The sequence below is a fragment of the Schistocerca nitens genome, chromosome 7 (assembly GCF_023898315.1).
Source record: "Schistocerca nitens isolate TAMUIC-IGC-003100 chromosome 7, iqSchNite1.1, whole genome shotgun sequence".
NCBI lineage: Eukaryota > Metazoa > Arthropoda > Insecta > Orthoptera > Acrididae > Schistocerca > Schistocerca nitens.
Window position 1 is genome coordinate 313,302,615 of NC_064620.1, and position 20,994 is coordinate 313,323,608.

General features: G+C 42.8%; 1 protein-coding gene across 1 annotated transcript in view; it reads left to right on the plus strand.

The window, feature by feature from the left end:
* Positions 1-19,871, plus strand: part of LOC126194885 (oxysterol-binding protein-related protein 6-like) — a 277,022-nt gene extending 257,151 nt beyond the window's left edge. The window contains exons 17-19 of the mRNA XM_049933235.1: positions 3,757-3,883; positions 4,436-4,558; positions 19,763-19,871. Coding sequence (XP_049789192.1) covers positions 3,757-3,883; positions 4,436-4,558; positions 19,763-19,871 — 359 coding nt within the window. The remainder of the gene's footprint in view (positions 1-3,756; positions 3,884-4,435; positions 4,559-19,762) is intronic.
* Positions 19,872-20,994: the final 1,123 nt, after the last annotated feature.

Sequence of the window (20,994 nt, forward strand, 5' to 3'; positions counted from 1 at the left end):
AGTTTAGCATCCTAAAGCATAAACAAAAAACCAAATAAAAATACAAAATACAGACTATAATAACAATGCTATAGAATTTTGGCAAAACCTTTGTAATATACTGCAACTACTTATCATTTATGTAAACAGTCTTTTTTTATACATCCCAGTGAGGGGCATTAGGAAATCGAGGAAACAAACAGCTGTAACCCAGAATTTGTCATATGAAATAAAAAGTGAAATAAATAGAAGTGTGAAGATGTCAGCCACCTTCTCCCTCCCTGTCTATTCACATAGCAGAAAAATAAGATACTTTGTATGGAGAATAAGAGATCAATTGATTGCTTAAGTTATTTTATGATTTTTCATAATATCTGATTTTGACCAGTTGGTGGTCATCTTCAGACTATAGCACGTGTTCAGCAAATGTGATGTAATATTCCCATTGTGTTGTCTACAATATTAAAAATCCATAGTATTGACAGTGAAACAGGAATGTTACATCTCAGCTTGCAGCATGCACCTTCAGTCTAAAGATGGCCACTGGCTGATTGTAACTACACTGGAGAGCCAAAGAAACTGGTACACATGCCTAATATCATGTAAGGCCCCTCAAGCATGCAGAAGTGCTGCAACATGACATGACATAGACTCAACTAATGTCTGAACTAGTGCTGGAGGGAGTTGACACTGTGAACCCTACAGGGCTATCCACAAATCCATAAGAGTACAAGGGCGTTGAGATCTCTTCTGAACATCATACTGCAAGAGATCCCAGATAATGTTCATGTCTGGGGAATTTGGTGGCCAGAAGAAGTGTTTAAACTCAAGAAGAATGTTCCTGGAGCCACTCTGTAGCAGTTCTGGACATGTGGGATGTTGCATTGTCCTGCTGGAATTGCCCAAGTCCATTGGAACGCACAATGGACATGAATGGATGCAGGTGGTCAGATGGGATCTATATGTACATGTCATTTGTCAAGAGTCGTATCTAGACATATTGGGGATCCCATATCGCTCCAACTGCACTTGCCCCACACCACTATAGAGCCTCCACCAGCTTGAACAGTCCCCTGCTGACATGCAGGGTCCATGGATTTATGAGGTTGTCTCCATACCTGTCCACATCCATCTGCTTGATTCAGTTTGAAACGAGACTTGTCTGACCAGGCAACATGTTTCTAGTCATCAGCAGTCCAATGGCAGTGTTGATGGGCCCAGGCAAGGCGTAAAGTTTTGTGTCATGCAGTCATCAAGGGTACAGGAGTGAGCCTTCGGCTCCAACAGCCCATATCAATGATGTCTCATTGAATGGTTTGCACGCTGACACTTGTTGATGGCCCAGCATTGAAAACCGCAGCAATTTACGGAAGTGTTGCACTTCTGTTAAACCTGATATTCACAGTACACTCGTGAAATGGTCGTACGGAAAATCACCACTTCATTGCTACCTTGCAGATGCTGTGTCCCATTGCCCACGGGCCCACTATAACATCACGTTCACTTAAACCTTGATGACCTGCCATTGTAGCAGCAGTAACCAGTCTAACAACTGCACCAGACACTTGTTGTCTTATGTAGGCATTGCCGACTGCAGCTCCATATTCTGCCTGTTTACATATCTCCGTATTTTAATACGCATGCCTGTACCAGTTTCTTTGGTGCTTCAGTGTAGTTATGGTATTGTGAGAGGTGATTATTTCATGTACAATATAAAAAATAAAAGAATCTATTCACATGTTAGACCCCACAAAACTTTATACATTCCCATTTCCGATCTTCCTCCTTCACTAATGATCATCTTGCTGCCCTAACATTGTGTACACCTCCTTGCACTCTCTCATTTGTACCCACGTGTTTGTGATCCACATTTTTGCAGTAATCCTTTGCTTCCTTCATTCACATATATCCTATATTGCCTCATGTTTACATGCTATACCAACTGTCTGTGCCTCTCTTTCACACGATTCCTTGCTCCATCCACTTCTTCAAGCATGTAGCCTATCACCATTCTATCCATCCTTTGTGCACATGCTCCCTCCTCACTCCCCATACGTCTGCTCCTCTGCTCCTTATTTGATCCTCCTCCATGCACCCACATGTGTGAACAGTCCCGGCTACTTCCTCATTCACCACATCTCTAATTTGTGTACATTCTTCCTCTCGTGACACACTCCAGAATGCTGTTCACCTCTGCCCATTTCAATTACCCTATTCTATGCTGCTAACTGCGCTTTTTGGTTTCCATAGATTCTTAAGTGCTGTGCATTTGAACAACTATGCTGGATCAGCAGAATTACTAGAAGTATTTGTGCCCTTATTCAGCTGATGTGTGTCCATACTGAATTAGGACAACACTTATGTGTATTATTCTACAGCATACAGTCATAAGTGAGCCTCCTAGCGCAAGTGTGAAATAATAGGTTCCTATTCAGCAAGAGTTATGTGCAAATTCTGTTCTAACAATCCTGTCTAGTTTGTTTGCAGTTTCTTTGCATCACTTTGGCCTTGTACTTAGGTTGCTGCTATATTAACTGAACTTAAGTTACCCATATGCCTAGAACACACTAACAATGCATTATCGACTGCAACAGGTACACTGCCAAACACAGAGTACAACTATGCAGTTTCCAAGAATTTTCAGATGAAGACACCTCAGAATTGAATGTTTTATAACTCAGTTATACTTGCAGTGTCGACCTTGTCCAAATGATCAATGGCAATAGTGATAAAATTCTGTTTTCCATGCGCATCAGTTTTCATCAGTGCAAAGACAAACTGAATCCCATAGCCAACAGGAGGGCAACAGATTAACTGATTATATCTAGTTATCAATGTAGCAATATTTAGGTCAGTTTCAACATCATAGGCTTGCTTATACAGTATATCACAGGCTGCCATGTATGAACACAAGACTCATATAGTGTGGCACTGTTTTGCAATGTGGTGAGGGCACTAGTTGTGGCTGTGAATAGTAGCTGGTTATATGCAGAAATGTCTGCCCCTGTAGCTGTGTGGTCTGCACAGATGACTGCTATGTGGGAGTCGTGGGTTCAGTTTCTGCAACTGTCAAGGATTTTTCCTTGGTGGGAAGTTTGGTATGGCCTGCGCTCGTGTCTCATGGGGCCATTTGAGGAGCTACTGAACCCATTAGTAGTGGTTCCTAGGTCAAGAAATCTGACAATGACCAGGAGAGAAGTGTGCTTATCACATGCCCCTCCATGCCATATACAGTAATGCCATTGGTGGAGGATGACACCATGGTCAGTTGGACCCAGTTGATCAGTTTAGGGCAGAATGCAGTACCTTACCTGATCTTTAATATGTAGAGATCATGCGCCAGGTGTTCAACTGATTACGTGCGCATGAGATAAGACACCTGTAAAACTAGAAGCCATGTCTTGTACGATCCACTGCACAATGGCTGTTCATGGTGCTTATGGGTCCAGCACATTATGACAGCTTCTGCAACCCTGGTACAGTCTATTTAGTGTGTTCCCAGAGAGGGTGTCAGAAGACAACTCATTTTCATCACACGGAATTGGGTTATTGATTATGTCACTGATAATGATGTGTCAAACTTTAACTTATATACCCTTTTTTAGTCATTGTTTGTTTGCCTTATAATGAGCCTGTAGGTTTGTGCTTTCTGTGTCTGTTGTTATTCTTTTAGTGACTGAAACGTTTAGATGTGCCGTACAAACTGGAATTAACAGAGGTTATTGGTTATCCTACCTTATTATTTTACAAATAAGAATGACTAACCTATTCTTTCAGGCACCATGCCAGAAGATTATGAACTATATTATGGCTTTACAAGATTTGCTATTGAGCTAAATGAACTGGATCCAGATATGTCAAAATATCTACCAATAACTGACACCCGCTTCAGACCTGATCAAAGGTAATTATTTAATAACAGTATCATGAAAAGAGTATCTTTTTCATAACAGCTTTGAATATCTTTAATTTTTGGAAGCTAATTTTCTTGTTAGAATCTCTGTTTAAAAGGTAAATGCTTTTTCAACTTCTGATATATATGACTTTGTCAGTGCAGTTTTTCTGACATGCAATAATATTCCATATTTCTTTTTCTGTGTCTGGAGTTCGTTGATCACTTCATTCTAGCCTAATATTCATTAGACCTACACTGCCCATCTTCTTTACCTTTTCTGTGCTGGTATTTGTATATTTGCACAAAGCTGCCATCTAAATAATGTCCATGCTGTTATGAATGTGCATATCAACTTAAAAGTTAATGATTCTATTTTCTTGTTAGGAATTTGCTGTTTTCATTTGATTTGCCCTTGCGTCAATAGAAAAGATTTCAATTGAATCAGTATATCTTTAACGTAAAGTAAAACTTGTCAAAACTGGAAAAAATTGTTGCCTGTGTTGGAAGTGAGGTGCTATTTGTGTACTATGAGACTTTCTATTTCGAATGTTTGTTTTCCAGGTTGTTAGAAGAGGGGAACCTTTCTGGAGCAGAGACTATTAAACTTCAGTTAGAACAAGCACAGCGGGAGAGGAGAAAACGCAAAGAACAGGAGGGTATACAACATCAGCCAAAATGGTTTAGGTGAGCTGTTAATGTGGCATTTTCTGTGTGGAACTTTGTGGTAAAATTGGGATTGCATCAAGACCTCTGATATTTTTGGGTGATGGTCTGAACACACCTTCACAAATTTATGTGAAGTTTCACTCTTCCACTTTTGCCTCCCTATTTTTCAAAGCTCCTCAGACCATCCTGTTAATCAGAGGAGCTCATTCATAGCGAGCCTGCATGTAGGCTAGATTGTCAATCCAATTTTTGAAGATGACATCTTACTCCGTGGGATATGTACTGATGCCATTCCTTCTGACAGACTAAAACTGAATTATTATAATTATAACTTTGATGTGCGTTTCTGTCTTTTGAGGACAGTGCACAGTCATTGAGGTCTACAGACATGTCACATGACCTGGTTCAAAATTTCACCTACATTTACATACATAATGTGCAGACCATTATGAAGTGCATGCCAGTTGTATACAAAATGCTACCACATGTTAGTATTTCCTCCTGTTTGAGATGCATCTAGGACTTGGGAAGAATGACTACTTAAACCCCTCTGTGTGCTATAATTAGTCCATTGTTGTCTTTATGCACCTTATGGGAGCAATACCCAGGGGGATAAAGAAACTGAATTCTTTACTGGTCCTCGAAACTGTGGTAGTATGTTTTTGCATAATAACTATCTGTCTTCAAAAATCTGCCAATTCAGGCAGTCAGACAAACATGTGACCATTTGTGCTGCCCTTCTTTGTTCCAAAATGGGATGCACAAGTGATTTGTAACTGGTCTCCTTTTTAACTAACAGCATTTTACCAGTATATAGGTAGTGAATCAAAGCCTACCACTTGCCATACCTGTGACTAAGCCCGTGTGATCTTTCCATTTCATATCCCTACAAATTGTTACACCCAGGTATTAGCATGAAATTGTTTCCAGATGTCACTCATTGATGTTGTAGTCTTTACTTTTTACTGTTGTGTGACATGTACATTGTATGTTCTTGAATGTTTAAAAAAGTTTATAATCTTTGCACCACTTTTAAACCTTATCGAGATCTGACTGGACATTTGTATAACTTCTTTCAGATAGTACTTTATTTTAGATAACTGCATCACCTCAATAAATCAGAGATTGCAAATAATAGTCTATGCCAGAGCATTAATAACAGTACAAACTAAAGCACCCAACACACTTTCCTGGGACATATGTGAAGTTGCTTCTACTTCTGTCAATGGCTTTCTAGCTGAGATAACATGCTGTGACCTCCCTACCAAGAAATACTCAGACCTGTCACATATTTTGCTTAATACCCTGTATACCTGTACTTCAGTTAGTAACAGTTGGTTTGATTCTGAGTCATTGACTTTTAGGAGGTCAATAAATATTGCATACGCCTGATTTCTTTGATCCTTAGCATTCAGGATGTCATGTGAGAAAAGTGCGGTTGAGTTTTGTTTGCTCGATGTTTATGGAATCCATTCTGGTGATCATGGAGTAAGTCATTGTGCTCAAGATACCACATTATACCAGTTTTTACATAAAAACAGTACAGGATGACTTGTAATTTGTGAAATTTAAAATTTATTAATCAGGTGACTAGTTTTGATCTTGGTACGATCATCATCAGACCATTAAAACTCCAAGACATCAGCTGGAGAGAGTGCTGAGGAGCAGCCCACTATGTAGCAATGATAAACATAAAACATTAAGTATGCAGCAAAGATAACATTCATCATATTACAAATGTCTCCAAAAGTGTCATTTTTAGTAGAGTTTATTGTGATATAGTGTCAGGAAATGGGATGGTGGCTGCTGAATGTGCTACCTATGGATCTAGTTCTTTTACACTCATGGCTGTCTGCCAGTATGTAGTGCACTATGGCCTCTGCACTATAATGTCTGGGAAACAAAACTTGTCACACATTTTAATTTCGCAGAAATTCTTCCCTAAGGTTCAAATTGAGTTACTTTTGGTTCTACTTCTACTCTAAGTGCCTTGCTGGTTCCATCTGTAGCATTGCCAAGTCCGGGTCACATAGCTGTGAATGCCATGAGAAGTCTTCAGATTTTGTCATCATGAAATTGTGTGGGAAAACAAAAATAATGACAAGAAACACCCTAAATCAGAGATGCATTCAGTTGACTGGCAGGAAAATGCTGCTGCTTCTCAACGGAACAATAATTTGTTGAAAGCTTAAATACAACCAAAGGAAGAAAACAAAAACCCTCAAAGAAAGCAGTTAATGATTTTGCAAAAGCAAACCACAAAAATAGATGAAAATTTTGCCAAAAGAGATGTGAATTTTGCCAAAAATAGATGCTGTATTTTCCGGCCCCTGCTGATGGCATTTAGAGACTAAAGTGTATTATTAGCAAGTTTGTTTTTGTTAGTGTATTGTGCCTGAGTTCTTGCAAGTTTTATTTTGTTATGAAAGAGTCTAGTATGTTGTGTGTCTGAAAGCAGCACAATATGGATTCACTGTGCTGTTTATTAGGCAAAAATTTGAAACATGGGCTTAGGGTGAAAGTGTAGGAAGAAACTTGGTGCACCTAGATTCTATCTAAACACCATCAAGAATCAAAATAACACAAATGCAAGCAAGGATATATTTGTAATTGCAATAGAGCACTGCATGGTAGCAAGTTTAGCCGCTGATGTTACTTATCTGCACAATAAAAAATACAAAAAATGATGTATTTTGGAGAATCTTTAATGTGGTGTATCACCTAAACTGAATACTTTCATAATATGCAAGCATAAATATAAAGTCGAACATATATGGCAGATTAGCTTTGCACATACATAAACCAACATGGAGGCTGCAGGGTTTGCTTAAGTCAACCAATCATAGCACAGGAACCATGTCTTCATGCGACATTACTGTTTTGTCACACAAACTCATAAATCCCAAATACTGAACACCTGTGAAAAACATTAAATATCTCAGTCTCAGAACTGAAATCGTGAGAACATTAAGCATGCAGCAAATCTTAACATTCACCACATTAAAAATCTCTCAAAAACGTGTAATTTTTAGTACAGTTTATTGTGGTAAAGTTTTGGGAAACGTGGTGCCTGCAGCTAAATGTGCTACCTATAGGTCTTATCTTGGAGTTAGCTTTTGGTATTATTTAATTGCAGATTATGAAAAAGAGATACAGCCTGTAAACATTTTAATGAGTCCTGGCACCATAATTCTGATCAGTAGATTTCACAGCCTTCTCCAGTATGTAAACCATGGGCTAAGCCTGATCTAAACACTAACTTTAGTGTCACTGACAGTCTTTATATAAGAGCAGAATTTATTTGGTATTTTTGATGGATTTTCCAATAAGATTCCACTACAGTAAACATTGGAGACTCCTATAACACGAATGGCTGTGTGCTATATTAAACAGTGATTTATCTCTCCTCTCACGTTCAGCACTCTAATGATATATTTTCTTTTAGTGGTAACTTTTAGGAAGAGGACAATGATGGATTCAATTAAAAACGGTTATTTGTGAATAACAGACTCTACTGGGTGTAAGGGTGTAAATGTGGATATTTTCTATTGGTGACTTGAGGATGGTAAACTGGATGACATTACATGAGTAATTACATCATTTGCACACTAATAATTATATCTATTACAAGTCATATATTTTTAGGTTGGATAGTACCTCCAAGTACGTGTGACAAGAGCAAGCCATTATTGCTTATTTTCCCCTTGGCGACAGGTCATCCCCCTGCTGATTCGGGGGTTAGAATAGGCCCGTGGTATTGCTGCCTGTTGTAAGAGGCGACTAAAAGGAGTCTCAAACGTTTTGGCCTGTATGTGATGGTCCCCTCTTGGGTTTGACCTCCATATTTCCAAATTCTTCCAAAGAGCGAGCCAATTGGGGAAGGGCGCATTACATCGTGCATTGTGTCCATCATGCATTGAGACCTTTAGCCAGCTTTCTTGTCGTCATATTGCCGTCCCGCTCGTTCTCCATCTCTTAGGTGAGGATACATTCCTGGGTGCGATTTCCACCTTGCACTGTGCAGTGTTGATCTTTGCGGAGATGATGACTGTGGACTTCCTTGTACTTAGTGTCAAGCACAGTAGCCAGTCTGTGGTGCTGGGGGCGCCATGTACCCTATTGGTTGTAGCCCCCTGACAACACAGGGATCACTCTGCTGATGCCTGCACCGTTAACTCCCCATGTATGCCAAGGAGTAGATGCCTATCTCCCTGGGGCATCGGGAATCCCAGCAATGGCCATCTTGCCAGGTGGCCCTTTCTGAGGTTGGCTGGGTGGCGCCAGTGGGGAAGGCCCTTGGTCGGAGTGGGTGGCATGATGGCGAATGACCCGCAATTAAGCATGGTACATCATCCCTTGCTGGTGGCTAGCCACCAGCAGTCTCTAAGCGTTCTTGGGCTCAATTCAACACTCAGGAATACCATCCCAAATCGTTCCCCTCCCAGACCGCACCGTGGAAGGAGCGTAAGGCTCAGTATGGCAGTGACACTTATTCGCCCCGGTTCCTACTTTGTACGAGAGCTGATGGGGAGCCTTTCATATCAACACAGCCTCAATTCTTCATAGAGCATTTAGAGGACAAGTTTGGGGAGGTGGAGGGCTTGTCCAAAATGCGCTGTGGGTCAGTATTGATAAAAATGGTCACGAAGGTTACTTGCTTGTGACAAGTTGGGGGATGTTTCAGTTACCATCACACCCCATAATAATTTAAATATGGTCCAGGGTATTATTTTCCATAGGGACCATCTTTTGCAGTCTGATGACGAGTTGCGCACTAATTTAGAGCGGCGTGTTCATTGGGGTCCGGAGGATAATCAGAATGCTACCGGTGCCTTCATCTTGGCCTTCGAGGGTGATACATTACCGGAGAAGGTCAAGGTGATGGTCTACCGCTGTGATGTCAAGCCCTATATCCTTCCCCCGATGCAGTGCTTTAAGTGCTGGAAGTTCGGCCATATGTCTTCCAGCCTCACATGTTGAGATTGCAGATGCCCATCACATCCCAATACTCCATGTGCCGCACTTCCCATCTGCGTCAACTGCGGAGAGCATCATTCACCTTGCTCGCCAGACTGCAGGATCTCACAGAAAGATCAGAAAATCATGAAAATCTGGACCAACTGACCTATACTGAGGCTAAGAGGAAATATGAACGACTCCATCCTGTGCAAATGACTTCCTCATATGCTGCCGCTATGACAACCGTGATAGCCCCATCAGTTCAGCGAATTCCAGTCGGCTCATCGAGCCCTACAACTCCACATGCCCCCTTGTCCAAGGGGCGCACTACCCACCCTGTTGCTCCTGCGCCACCTACCTCGGGAGCAACGCCCGCCCACCCCTCCCCCACCCATCGGGCACATCCGTCCCCGCTTCTAAGCCGGAGAAGCGTCCAACTTCTTCGGCTCCTCTTGCTCGCAAGGGGTCCTTTGGGTCCCTCCCTTCCCAGGTTTCCACAAGTGGGAAGGGTAATGCCTGGCAGTGGCATAAGTGCCCACAAGCAGCTGGTCGTAGGGCTTCTCAATCCTCCTCCGTCCCAGAGACTGAATCGGTGAAGCCCTCCCAGCCAGTGAAACCCAAGGAGCAGCGAGAAAAGTCCAAGAAGACCTCTAAGACGAAGGAACTTGTGGTGGTACTCACCCCACCACAACCTACAAGCTCTGTGTCTGAGGGCGAGGTAGAGATTCTGGTGTCCGCTGAGGACCTAGATCTCGCCATACTCTCAGACACAATGGATGTCACTCGCACAGGTACTCAATCAGTGGCAGCAGGTGACCCAGCGGCATAATCTGCCTCCTCGGTCCCTTCACGTCTTTCTCGGCCATGGATAGTGTCATCCTCCAATGGACCTGCAGCAGTTTTTTCCACCATCTTGCTGAGCTCCGACAACTTCTCAGCCTTCACCCTTTCCTCTGCATTGCTCCTCAGGAAACTTGGTTTCCGGCAATGCGAACCCCTGTCCTCTGTGGCTGTCGGGGTTATTACAGAAACCGGGCAGCTTATGAGAGGGTATCTGGTGGCATCTGAATCTACGTTCTTCACTCCCTTTACAGTGAGTCTGTCTGTCTACAAAAACCTTTAGAGGCTGTCGCTGTTCGGGTGTGGGTGCCTCAGGCTGTTACTGTCTGTAGTCTACATCTTGCACTGGATGGTGATGTCCTGCAGCATGTCCTGGCTGCGCTGATAGCCCAATTGCCGCCACCTTTTCTGTTACTGGGTGACTTCAACACCCATAACCCTCTGTGGGGTGGATCAGTGGCAACAGGCCTGGGCAGCATCATTGAGCAAGTATTGGCACAGCTCGAACTTTCTCTTTTAAATAATAGTGCCTTCACACATTTCAGTGTGGTGCATGGCATGTACTCAGCCATCGACCTTTCGATCTGCAGCCCTAGCCTATTACCATCTGTCCAATGGAGTGTGCATGACGACTTGTACGGTAGTGACCACTTTCCGATCTTTCTGTCACTGCCAGAGCGTCACTCTTCTGGGCGCCCCTGCAGATGGGCTATGAATAAGGCTGACTAGAACTTGTTCACCTCCATTGCCACTGTTGAGCCTCTTTCCAGTGACGCCATTGATGCGGTGGTTCACTTGCTCACCACCGGCATCGTTACTGCCGCAGAATCTGCTATCTCCTGATCTTCGGGGTCCCCTTGGCGGAGGACTGTGCCTTGGTGGTCGCCTGAGATCGCAGAGGTGATTAAAGATCGCAGGCGGGCACTCCAGCGTCACAAGCAGCATCCCTCATTGGAACACCTCATTGCCTTTTAAACGGCTCCGTGCACGAGCCCGCCGCCTCATTCGCCAATGCAAGGAGGAGTGCTGGGAAATGTATGTCTCCACCATTGGCCTCTGTACCTCTCCATCGCAGGTTTGGGCCAAGATTAGGCATCTCAATGGCTATCAGACCCCCATCAGCGTACCTGCGCTTTCACTGAATGGAGCAGTCTGTACTGACTCTGACACAATTGCAAACCATTTAGCGGAGCATTTTGCTCAGAGTTCTGCTACTGTGAATTATCCACTGGCCTTCTGCTCCCTGAAAGAGCAGTTGGAACATTGGAGCCTTTCATTTCACATGCGCCACCGTGAACCGTACAATGCTCTGTTCAGTGAGTGGGAATTCCGAAGCGCCCTAGCCGCTTGCCCTGATATGGCTCCCGAGCCAGATCACATCCATATGCTCAAACACCTCTCGGTGGACTGCCAGCAACGCCTCCTAGACCTTTTCAACTGTATCTGGGTTGAGGGTGAGTTCCCGTCGCAATGGCGGGAAAGCGTTGTAATCCCCATAGTGAAACCTGGCAAGAACCCACTGGAGGTGGACAGCTACCACCCCATTAGCCTCACCAATGTTCTTTGCAAGTTGCTCGAACTCATGGTGAGCCGGAGGTTTAGTTGGCTACTTGAGTCTTGAGGCCTTCTGGCTCCATTTCATTCTGGCTCCATATCAAGATGGGTTCTGTAAGTTCCGTTCTGCTGCTGATAATCTGGTGTGCCTAGAGTCTGCCATCCGTATGACCTTTGCCCGCCGTCAGCATCTGGTCGCCATCTTTTTTGACATGCGGAAGGCATACAATATGACATGGCGACATCACATCCTGTGTCTACGCTTCATGGTTGGGGTCTTCGGGATCCGCTCCCGATTTTCATACAAAATTTTCTGTCGCTTCGTTCCTTCTGTGTGCAAGTTGTGGCCTCCAATAGTTCCTCTCGAGTTCAGGAGAATGGGGACCACAAGGATCTGTCTTAAGTTTCTGCTTCTTCTTGACATTAAAGGCCTCATTGTGGCAGAGGAAACGTCTGTCTCATCTTCCTTGTATGCTGACGACTTCTGCCTATGCTATAGCTCCACTGGCATTGCAGCTGTTGAACAGCAGCTGCAGGGCACTATCTGAAAGGTGCAGTCTTGGGCTGTAGCACATGGCTTCCAGTTTTCGGCTGCGAAGACTTGTGTCATGCATTTCTGCCGGCAATGCACTTTTCACCCTGAGCTACAGCCTTATCTTGACGGCGAACCTCTTGCTGTGGTAGAGACGCATCAGTTTTTGGGTTTGGTTTTCGATACCTGGTTGACTTGGCTGCCTCATATTTTCCAGCTTAAACAAACATGCTGGCGGCATCTTAACGCTCTTCGTTGCTTGAGTCATACCAGCTGGGGTGCCGATTGGTCTACCCTTCTACGGCTGTACCAGGCGTTAATTCAGTCCCGTCTAGATTATGGGAGCCTGGCTTACGGTTCGGCATCCCCTTCTGCATTGCAGTTGCTGGACCCCATCCTTCACAGTGAGATCCGACTCACCACTGTAGCTTTCGGGACAATCCCTGTCAACAGCGTACGTGTGGAGTCAGGTGTCCCTCCATTGCAGTTTTGGCGCCAACATTTACTAGCCGCTTATGCTACACACGTTTGTAGCTTGCCCAGGAATCCTAATTATCGTCTGCTGTTCCCTCAGTCGGTCGTCCACGTTCCAGAATGGCGGCCCCAGTCAGGGTGTACGATCACAGTTCGCGTTGGAGCTCTTCTCTCTGGGCTTGAGGTTTTCCGTCTTCCACCTCATTTCCGGGCCCCTCTGCATATACCCCCGTGGTGTGTGCCTCGCCCGTGCCTTCGGCTCGATTTGGCACAGGGCCTGAAGGACTCAGTCCCTCCTGAGGCCCTCTGCCGCAGCTTTCGTTCAGTCCTTGCCTCATTTCAAGGCTCTGACGTTGTCTATACTGATATTTCGATGGTTGCTGGTCATGTTGGTTATGCTCTTACTCTAGGGGATCATTATGAACAGCGCTCATTGCCGGCTGGCTGCAGTGTTTTCACTGCCGAGCTGGTCGCCATCTCTCGTGCCCTAGAGTATATCCACTTCCGCTCAGGTGAGGCTTTCGTTATCTGTAGTGACTCTCTGAGCAGTTTACGAGCTATCGACCAGTGTTTCCCTTGCTCTCGTCTTGTGATGGCTATCCAGGAGTCCCTCCATACTCTTGCTCGTTGCGGCCGCTCTGTGGTCTTTGTGTGGACTCCAGGGCATGTAGGCATCCCGGGAAATGAACGTGTTACAGGCCATACAGGCTGTCGGTGCACTAGCCTTGGAGATTGGCCTTTTGGAGAGTGACCTCAGGTCAGTTTTGAGACAGAAGGCACTTCGCACCTGGGGTGAAGAATGGCGCGACCTTCCTTCACCCAACAAACTTCGGGCCATCAAGGAGGCTACCAGTGCATGGCGCTCCTCCTTGTAGGTCTCTCACAAGGACTCTGTTATCCTCTGCCGACTGTGCATTGGCCACTCCTGGATAACGCACAGCTATTTATTGTGCCACGAGGACCCACCTTTATGTTGCTGCGGGGTCACCTTTGACTGTGGTCCACATCTTGTGGGACTGCCCGCTTTTAACTCCGCTCAGGCAGACGTTTGCACTGCCTGATAAGCTTCCTGCACTTTTATCAGATGACGTTGCCATGGCAGATTTAGTTTTGAGTTTTATTTGTGCAAGGTATTTTTATCGCTTGATCTAAGTGTTTGTCCTTTTTTTTTGTGTTGTCTGGCCTTTGGCCTACGGTTTTAGACTGGAGGTTTTTAGTGCGTTTCTTGGTGGTTGGCTTTTCCTTTTTTCTTTCTATGGTCGGCTAACCATTGTCACACTTGGTGTTATTTTAATTCCTTTTGTCTGGTCTGTGTCTTTCTTGTCCTGTGTCATCTCTTGTCATCTCCATTGTTTGTTTTTATTCCTTGTGGGGGGTTCATGGAAAAAGGGACCGATGGCCCTAGTAGTCTGGTCCCTTTAATCCCACAAACCAACCAGCGGCAGGTCAGGTACTGAAGTGTGGACACCTGGATGCAAAACAGTTAATCTGTATTAACAGGTGTAGTTCACTTAGTGGTGTAGTTACAGCCATCCAGAAAACATCAGTAAGTAAAGTTTGTGATGTTTTTGTGGAAAGATCATTCAATGCATGGAAAAAAACAACTAGCCCACTGATGTGTGTACATGTTAGGATAACACATGTAAAGATATGTGTGCTTAAACCCGTTATATATGGTTTATTACTGAAGTTGTTACTGGGTTCAAACAATATAAATATACTGCTGTCAAAAAGTAAAGCAACAAACTGCTATTTCCCCGTCCTGTGTCTAATTCATGATATAATCATACAAACTGTCTACAGATGTCTGTACGATTGTGTCCTGCACAGAAGACAGCATTTTGGGCAATGAAAACCCATGCCAATGGTGACGTCAGGGCACCTATCAAATGGAGTAGTGTTTGATGGGTAGTCCAGCATCCACAATTGCTGTGTACACTGTCACAGACAGTGTAGTTTGGCACAGAGAAGATGCCTGCCAGACTCTGTGGTGGAAGGCCATAGGAAGAATGGAAGCAGGACAGTCACAAACTCGTGTGGCCTGATGGCTTAATGTGCATTGTTTTGTTGTTTCTCGGATGTGGCAAGCATTTATACAGACCAAAACTGTATAACAAAGACCAGGGCAGGGCCGACCACATGTGACATCACAAAAGAGAGGACCGTTATTTGGCTGTAAGGGCACGACAGTACCACCTTAGTACTGCACAGCAACTGGAATCTGACCTCTCAGCATCCACTGGATGTGCCGTATCAAGGCAAATGGTGTAGAAAAGGCTTTGACAGTGTGACCTTTATTGTCAAGAGACCTGCTGTATTTGTGCCTTTGACACTTATTCACAGAAAGGAAGATCTAGCATCAATATGGCACATGGCCAGTTGAAAAGTGGGCCAATGTTCTTTTTACAGATGAGTCCTGATTTGGCCTCAAGAGCGCTTCTCAATGGATTCGCGTCTGAAGGAATATGGAAAGTGATTTCGGTACCCGAACATTGTGGAAAGAGGATCACTAATTGTGTGGGCAAGATTATGTTGATCATTCAAACATCTTTTCATGAAGTTCTACAGGTGAATCAGAAATATTTAACTGTTGTCAGGTATCATGACGAGGTCTTGGGACCTCGTGTACAGTTGTTATGAGGTGCTGTGCACCCAGACTTCGTACTAATGGATGATAATGCTCGATCTCGCATAGCATGAGTGGTTGATGTTTTCTTGGGAATTGAACATATTGCATGCATGGTGTGGCCTGCTTGCTGTCTCGATTTGAATCCCATAGATCATATCTGGGGTGCACTAGGAAATTGTGTTACGTCACCTCAGCATCCACCAATCACTCTCCAAGACATGTTAGTAGCTCCGCAGGAAGAATGGGCATTATTGTCTCAACATGACTTTGAGTCATTATTCACAGCATGCTCCATCATCGTCAGCCCTGTATTGTTGCCAAAGTTGGTCAAACCCCATAGTGAGCACATTAACCAGTTGTCTCAATGTGTGTGAAAATCTGTTAACTTGAGGAGGAGGAAGGAAAAAAAAAACAAAAAAACATTTTCATCTACTGTTATGTATGTTGCAGTTGTGTATGTTCTGTATTCTTTACATTGATTCTACTTTGCTATCACCTATTTATACTGTTTTGTGACAAAATAAACGCAACCTTGCAAAATTTCCTTTGTTGCTTTAAGTTTGGACACCAGTGTACATTTAGTTCAGCAACATCTCGTATGCCACCATACAAAACTAATTGCTTAACACTGATAGGTCACAACTGTCAGAATGTGTCGAGGATAATTAAACTAGCTCAGGTGATCTGCCAGAGTTGGCAGTCGTGTGCGCATGAGGTGTGCTTGCTTGTGTGAATGAATGGTGTGTAATCCCCTTTTTCCGATAAAGGCTGTGACCGGAAGCTTATCTGTAAGTGTCTTTTAATTGTGCCTGTCTGTAACTTAGCATGTTATCTGTACAGTAAGTAGCAATCTTCTGCAATAAAAGGTAAGATCACCAGTCACTTTAATTTTTGCACAATATCCTTGGCCTTTAAACAATACAGCAACGGACTCTCACACATTTATTGTATCATTATTTCTGGTCGTAACAACAAATGGCATGTTAGACATGAAATACATTGTTGATATTCCTACCTGGAGTTTCCATTGATTGGTGTTAATCACTCTGTGCAGGCTAGAAATCTTTTGGTTGTGTGTATAGTCAGTCATGCACCGTCTGCCTCACGTCTTCATTGGAATGAAATTTGTTGCCTCCCATCACCTCTTTGACTGGTCCAAACATTTAGTGATCACTCAATGCGGTGACCTTCTGCTTTGAAGTGCCATAAAATTTCTTCACATGCATCAACATGTCTCTCTTTCAGTTTTGGAGTGAGTTGTTGTGACATCCATCTTGCAAACTCTTTGTCAAAGGTAAGCACATCGTGAACAATGTGATGTGTTGAGCCATGACTAATATTCAGATATATGGCTATTTCATCCACCGTCACACAACAGTTCTCCTTCACAGTAGCTTCAACTGCTGTAGTAGATTCTGGTGCCACAATGCAGTGTGCCTGATCCAGGCAGTGAGCGTCTGTCACAGCATTCACGCCATTTCCAAATTTTCTACTCCTTTCATGCACTTGCTGCAGTGATACACTTGCATTATCACAATGGACCTTCTTTTCTTGATGAGTTTCAATAAGTTCCATACCTTCAGTCCTCAGATAACGTATGGCAGGTGTGTGTTGCAAAGCAGGGCAGCCATTTTGAACTGGTATTGTGGCCTCATTTTGCTTGTCTGTAATATGCTTGTAGGGCATACTGTATGTTATTGGTACCAATACTGGCAACTTACAGACCATTGGCATGAAATATCAATACTTAATTACACTTTTAAGGTTTTAGGCTAAGACACCCTATCTTTGTTCCTTCATGTCCTCCACAACCCAGCATACCACATTCCTGGATGTTGATCTTCTCCTCTTTGATGGCTCCATCTGCACCTCTGTCCATATTAAACCCACCAACCACCAACAGTACCTGGCTTTCAACAGCTGTCATCCCTTTCACACCAAAAAGTCCCTCCCATACAGCCTGGCCATCTGGGATGGCATATCTGCATTGATGAGAACTACCTTGCTCAGTATGCTGAAAGTCTCACTAAGGCCTCCCAGACAGGCCCTATCCCCCCAGACCTAGTCCGCAAACAGGCCTCCTCTGTCATTTCCTCTCAACCCCCCCCCCCCCCCCCCCCTTCATCTCCCGATACCACGCCGAACTGGATCAACTGAACCACATTCTTCGCCAGGGCTTTGATTACCTATCATCATACCCTGAAATGAGGGACACCCTACCAGAGATCCTTCCCACCCCTCCTAAAGTGCTGTTCCATCACCCACCCAACCTCCACAGCATCCTAGTCCACACCTATGCCACTCCCAATCCCAATCCCTTGCCACAGCAATCATATCCCTCTGGAAGACCCAGGTGCAAAGCCTGCCCAATCCATCCACCCAGCACTTCCTATTCCAGTCCTGTCACAGGTTTGTCCTACCCCGTCAGGGACCTGGATCTGCTGCAATCATTGCTCAGCTTTTTGTATGGGCTTGACTACCAATATATTGCAGCCAATGCACAGTATTATTTATCTGTTCCAATGTGTGGGCTTCGGTAATGTTCCCAAGAGGTGAATTCCAGTCTAATTATGTGGAGCAACTGTACCAGGATTGATGCCAGATATGCTGGGGGCAACTGAGGCGGATGCTTCTGTTGCTGGCATTCCATATAGTAGATTACATAATGTCTCATATATTGGAATAAACCTGGCCAATGATATCTGTGTCTGTTTTATCAAGCATATTTGTACTTGGAGCATCATGAAAATATTTCACTACAGCTGGTCATAAATCAGCTATGATAATGAGACCTCCACTTACATTGGTGGCCGTGTGTGTGTGTGTTTGTGTTTCGTCCAGTAGCTTACCTGTCCTCCAACAATCCACTACTGAATGTCTTACTCAGTGCTTCCTCTATGTATTAAGTAGCAATATATTTTAATGTATAATGTTATTCTATGTCAAATTTTCCATTGTTTTATTGAACCTTTACATTCATAGAATATTTAAGACCTTAGCAATATCAAATTAATAAGTAAGTCCCAGAACCTTACGGAAATCACACAATTGCAGGTTGGGTTGAACCATGTATTGACAGGCACTGATCATGTTCACTTACTGGAGTCTCTTCTACATGCTTGTCACTGATTGGCTGTCATTTAATGGGCATAACTCCACAATGTTACATTTCTGACCTTTGGATACCTGGAAAATTTTGATTGATTAGACATCGCTAACTTGGTCTGATCTTACCACCAGGTTGTTTTGCTCCACCTTGTAAATTACTTTCCAAAGGATAAAACAGTACTTGTTGATTGTCAGACAAGCATTCTGCTTCTGACAAATGATAAAAGCACATGAGAAGAGGCCTGTGCTGAAAGAGGAAAAATAATCAGATTTGCCAGAACATAGCACCTACCTGCAAAGAAGCTTTGGCAATGGGGAAACTGGCAGACTTTAAATACAAACACTTGAAACATACAAAATATTGACCAGATATGGCACCTTTGCACTTGTTCCCACATCTAAATAAATTTGTTTCAAAAATATTTTGAATCCAATGAAGAGGTTGTAACAGTATATGGAAACGTGTTGGACAGTGCACATTGAATGAAAAGGGAACAAAATGGAAAACTGAATGTGTTTTTGCTCAAAAAACCTAGTATTTAATTGACAGGAAATTGACTTTTTTCTTTTATCCTCATGTGTAAACAGAAAAAGAGGTACACTATGTCTCTGAGAGAATGTTACTGCGTTCACTGGTTTTGTTGTAAATGCAAGTAATGTAGGGTACATTAAATTACTTGTGCTTCGAGCAGACCAGTGAATAAAATAATATCCTCTCAAAAAATATTACTTTCTTTTTCCAGTAAAGGTGTGCCAAGTATTCCTCAGTATGTGTTCCAGTGATGGTATCACTTGTAAATACCAACGGATACTTATGCCAAATGATTTTTATGTTTCTATGATCAGAAGATATGTGTTGTGCATTGAAATACATTCCATAAACAAAATTTAAGGAATGTAGCAACTAACTGTAACAGGTAGCAGTTTCTGCAAAAGGGAAATTTGAATTGCAATAGACACACACTGCCGTAAAATAGTCAATACAGTATGTCAATAAATTAATGCTTATTTGTGTTGTAACACATCATTTTGTACATCACAGTGACAAGTTCATTTCATTCAGACATTTTTCTCATGATCATATGACAATATTGTGTACTAATGAACCAAAATTATTTCTTTCCAGCAAGCGCATGTCGGATACAGGTGAAGAAATATGGGAATATTCTCATCGTTACTGGGAATGCAGAAAAAACCCAGGCTTTGTTAACATGTCATTTGAAGCCATTTGGTAGCATTATATATTTAATGGTTACATTGTTGTGTGGTTTTACAAATATGTGCTTATGTATCTTTTGAAGAGCAATCCCATTGTGTGTGATGAGTAATGAATAAGGCTTTTGTTGAGATCAGGAAACTAATTAATATTTAGCATCTAAATGTAGATAAGTAAGTTTCTGGACACTAATCTTTAGTATATATATATATATGTAAACCTAATTTTGGAACGCTCATGACATTAAGTTCCCAAAGCAAAGTATTGTGTGTGTGTGTGTGTGTGTGTGTGTGTGTGTTTGTGTGTGTGTGTCACTATATATAATCCACAGATTTTGGGAATAATTTGTCTGTATTCATTGAATTAATGGTGAAATTTATCTGTTGTCTTACGTACTTTTGAGCATTTCTAAATCCGTCAGTCATATATTTTTGAGAGTTCTGGCAGCTTTCAATTATAAGTACTTGAAATATGTAGCATGTATGATCAGTACTATTTCCATGTCCAAAATGTGGTTGTGTGATACATATGTATTGTTACATTAAGTTCACAGTGCTTTATTTCCTATCAGGTGGCCTACGTCTGCGCAACTGATACATCTTTGAGTCAGATAAAAGTGTAACATGTGCAGGGGCCTTGATTTTGTTGTGCATAATCAATCTAATAATTCCCATGATAATGAAATATCGAGTGGTGCTTGTAGTATGTAAGTCTTAGGCAAAGTTCATATAACTAGCCTCTCAAATGTGGAATATCTTTGTACTCAGGACAGTTTTAGATCAGGACTGTCCTAAAAAAATTAATAGCAGCTAAGTGGAGATAAATGCAGCGAATTAGTGAGAGAGTTCAATCATTATGCTATGCCAATTTGACCAGATCATTGAGTTTATTCATAGATAAGATGTGTACTGTGAGAAAAGTATTTTTTTTCCCATTTGAGAGAGGTGATTTAAATCTTCCTTCTATTTAATGTGTGGAGGGATTTATGTTGAAAACCTTACTGTTAATTTTAAAAAAGAAAATACTATTGCTAATTTTCTATAGCCTAATTTGTGTTAGAAATGCTATCATGAACATGATAAATATGCATTGTTATATTCTTATATTTGTCTGATTCAATCAGTCATGTGTAAAAAAGAGAA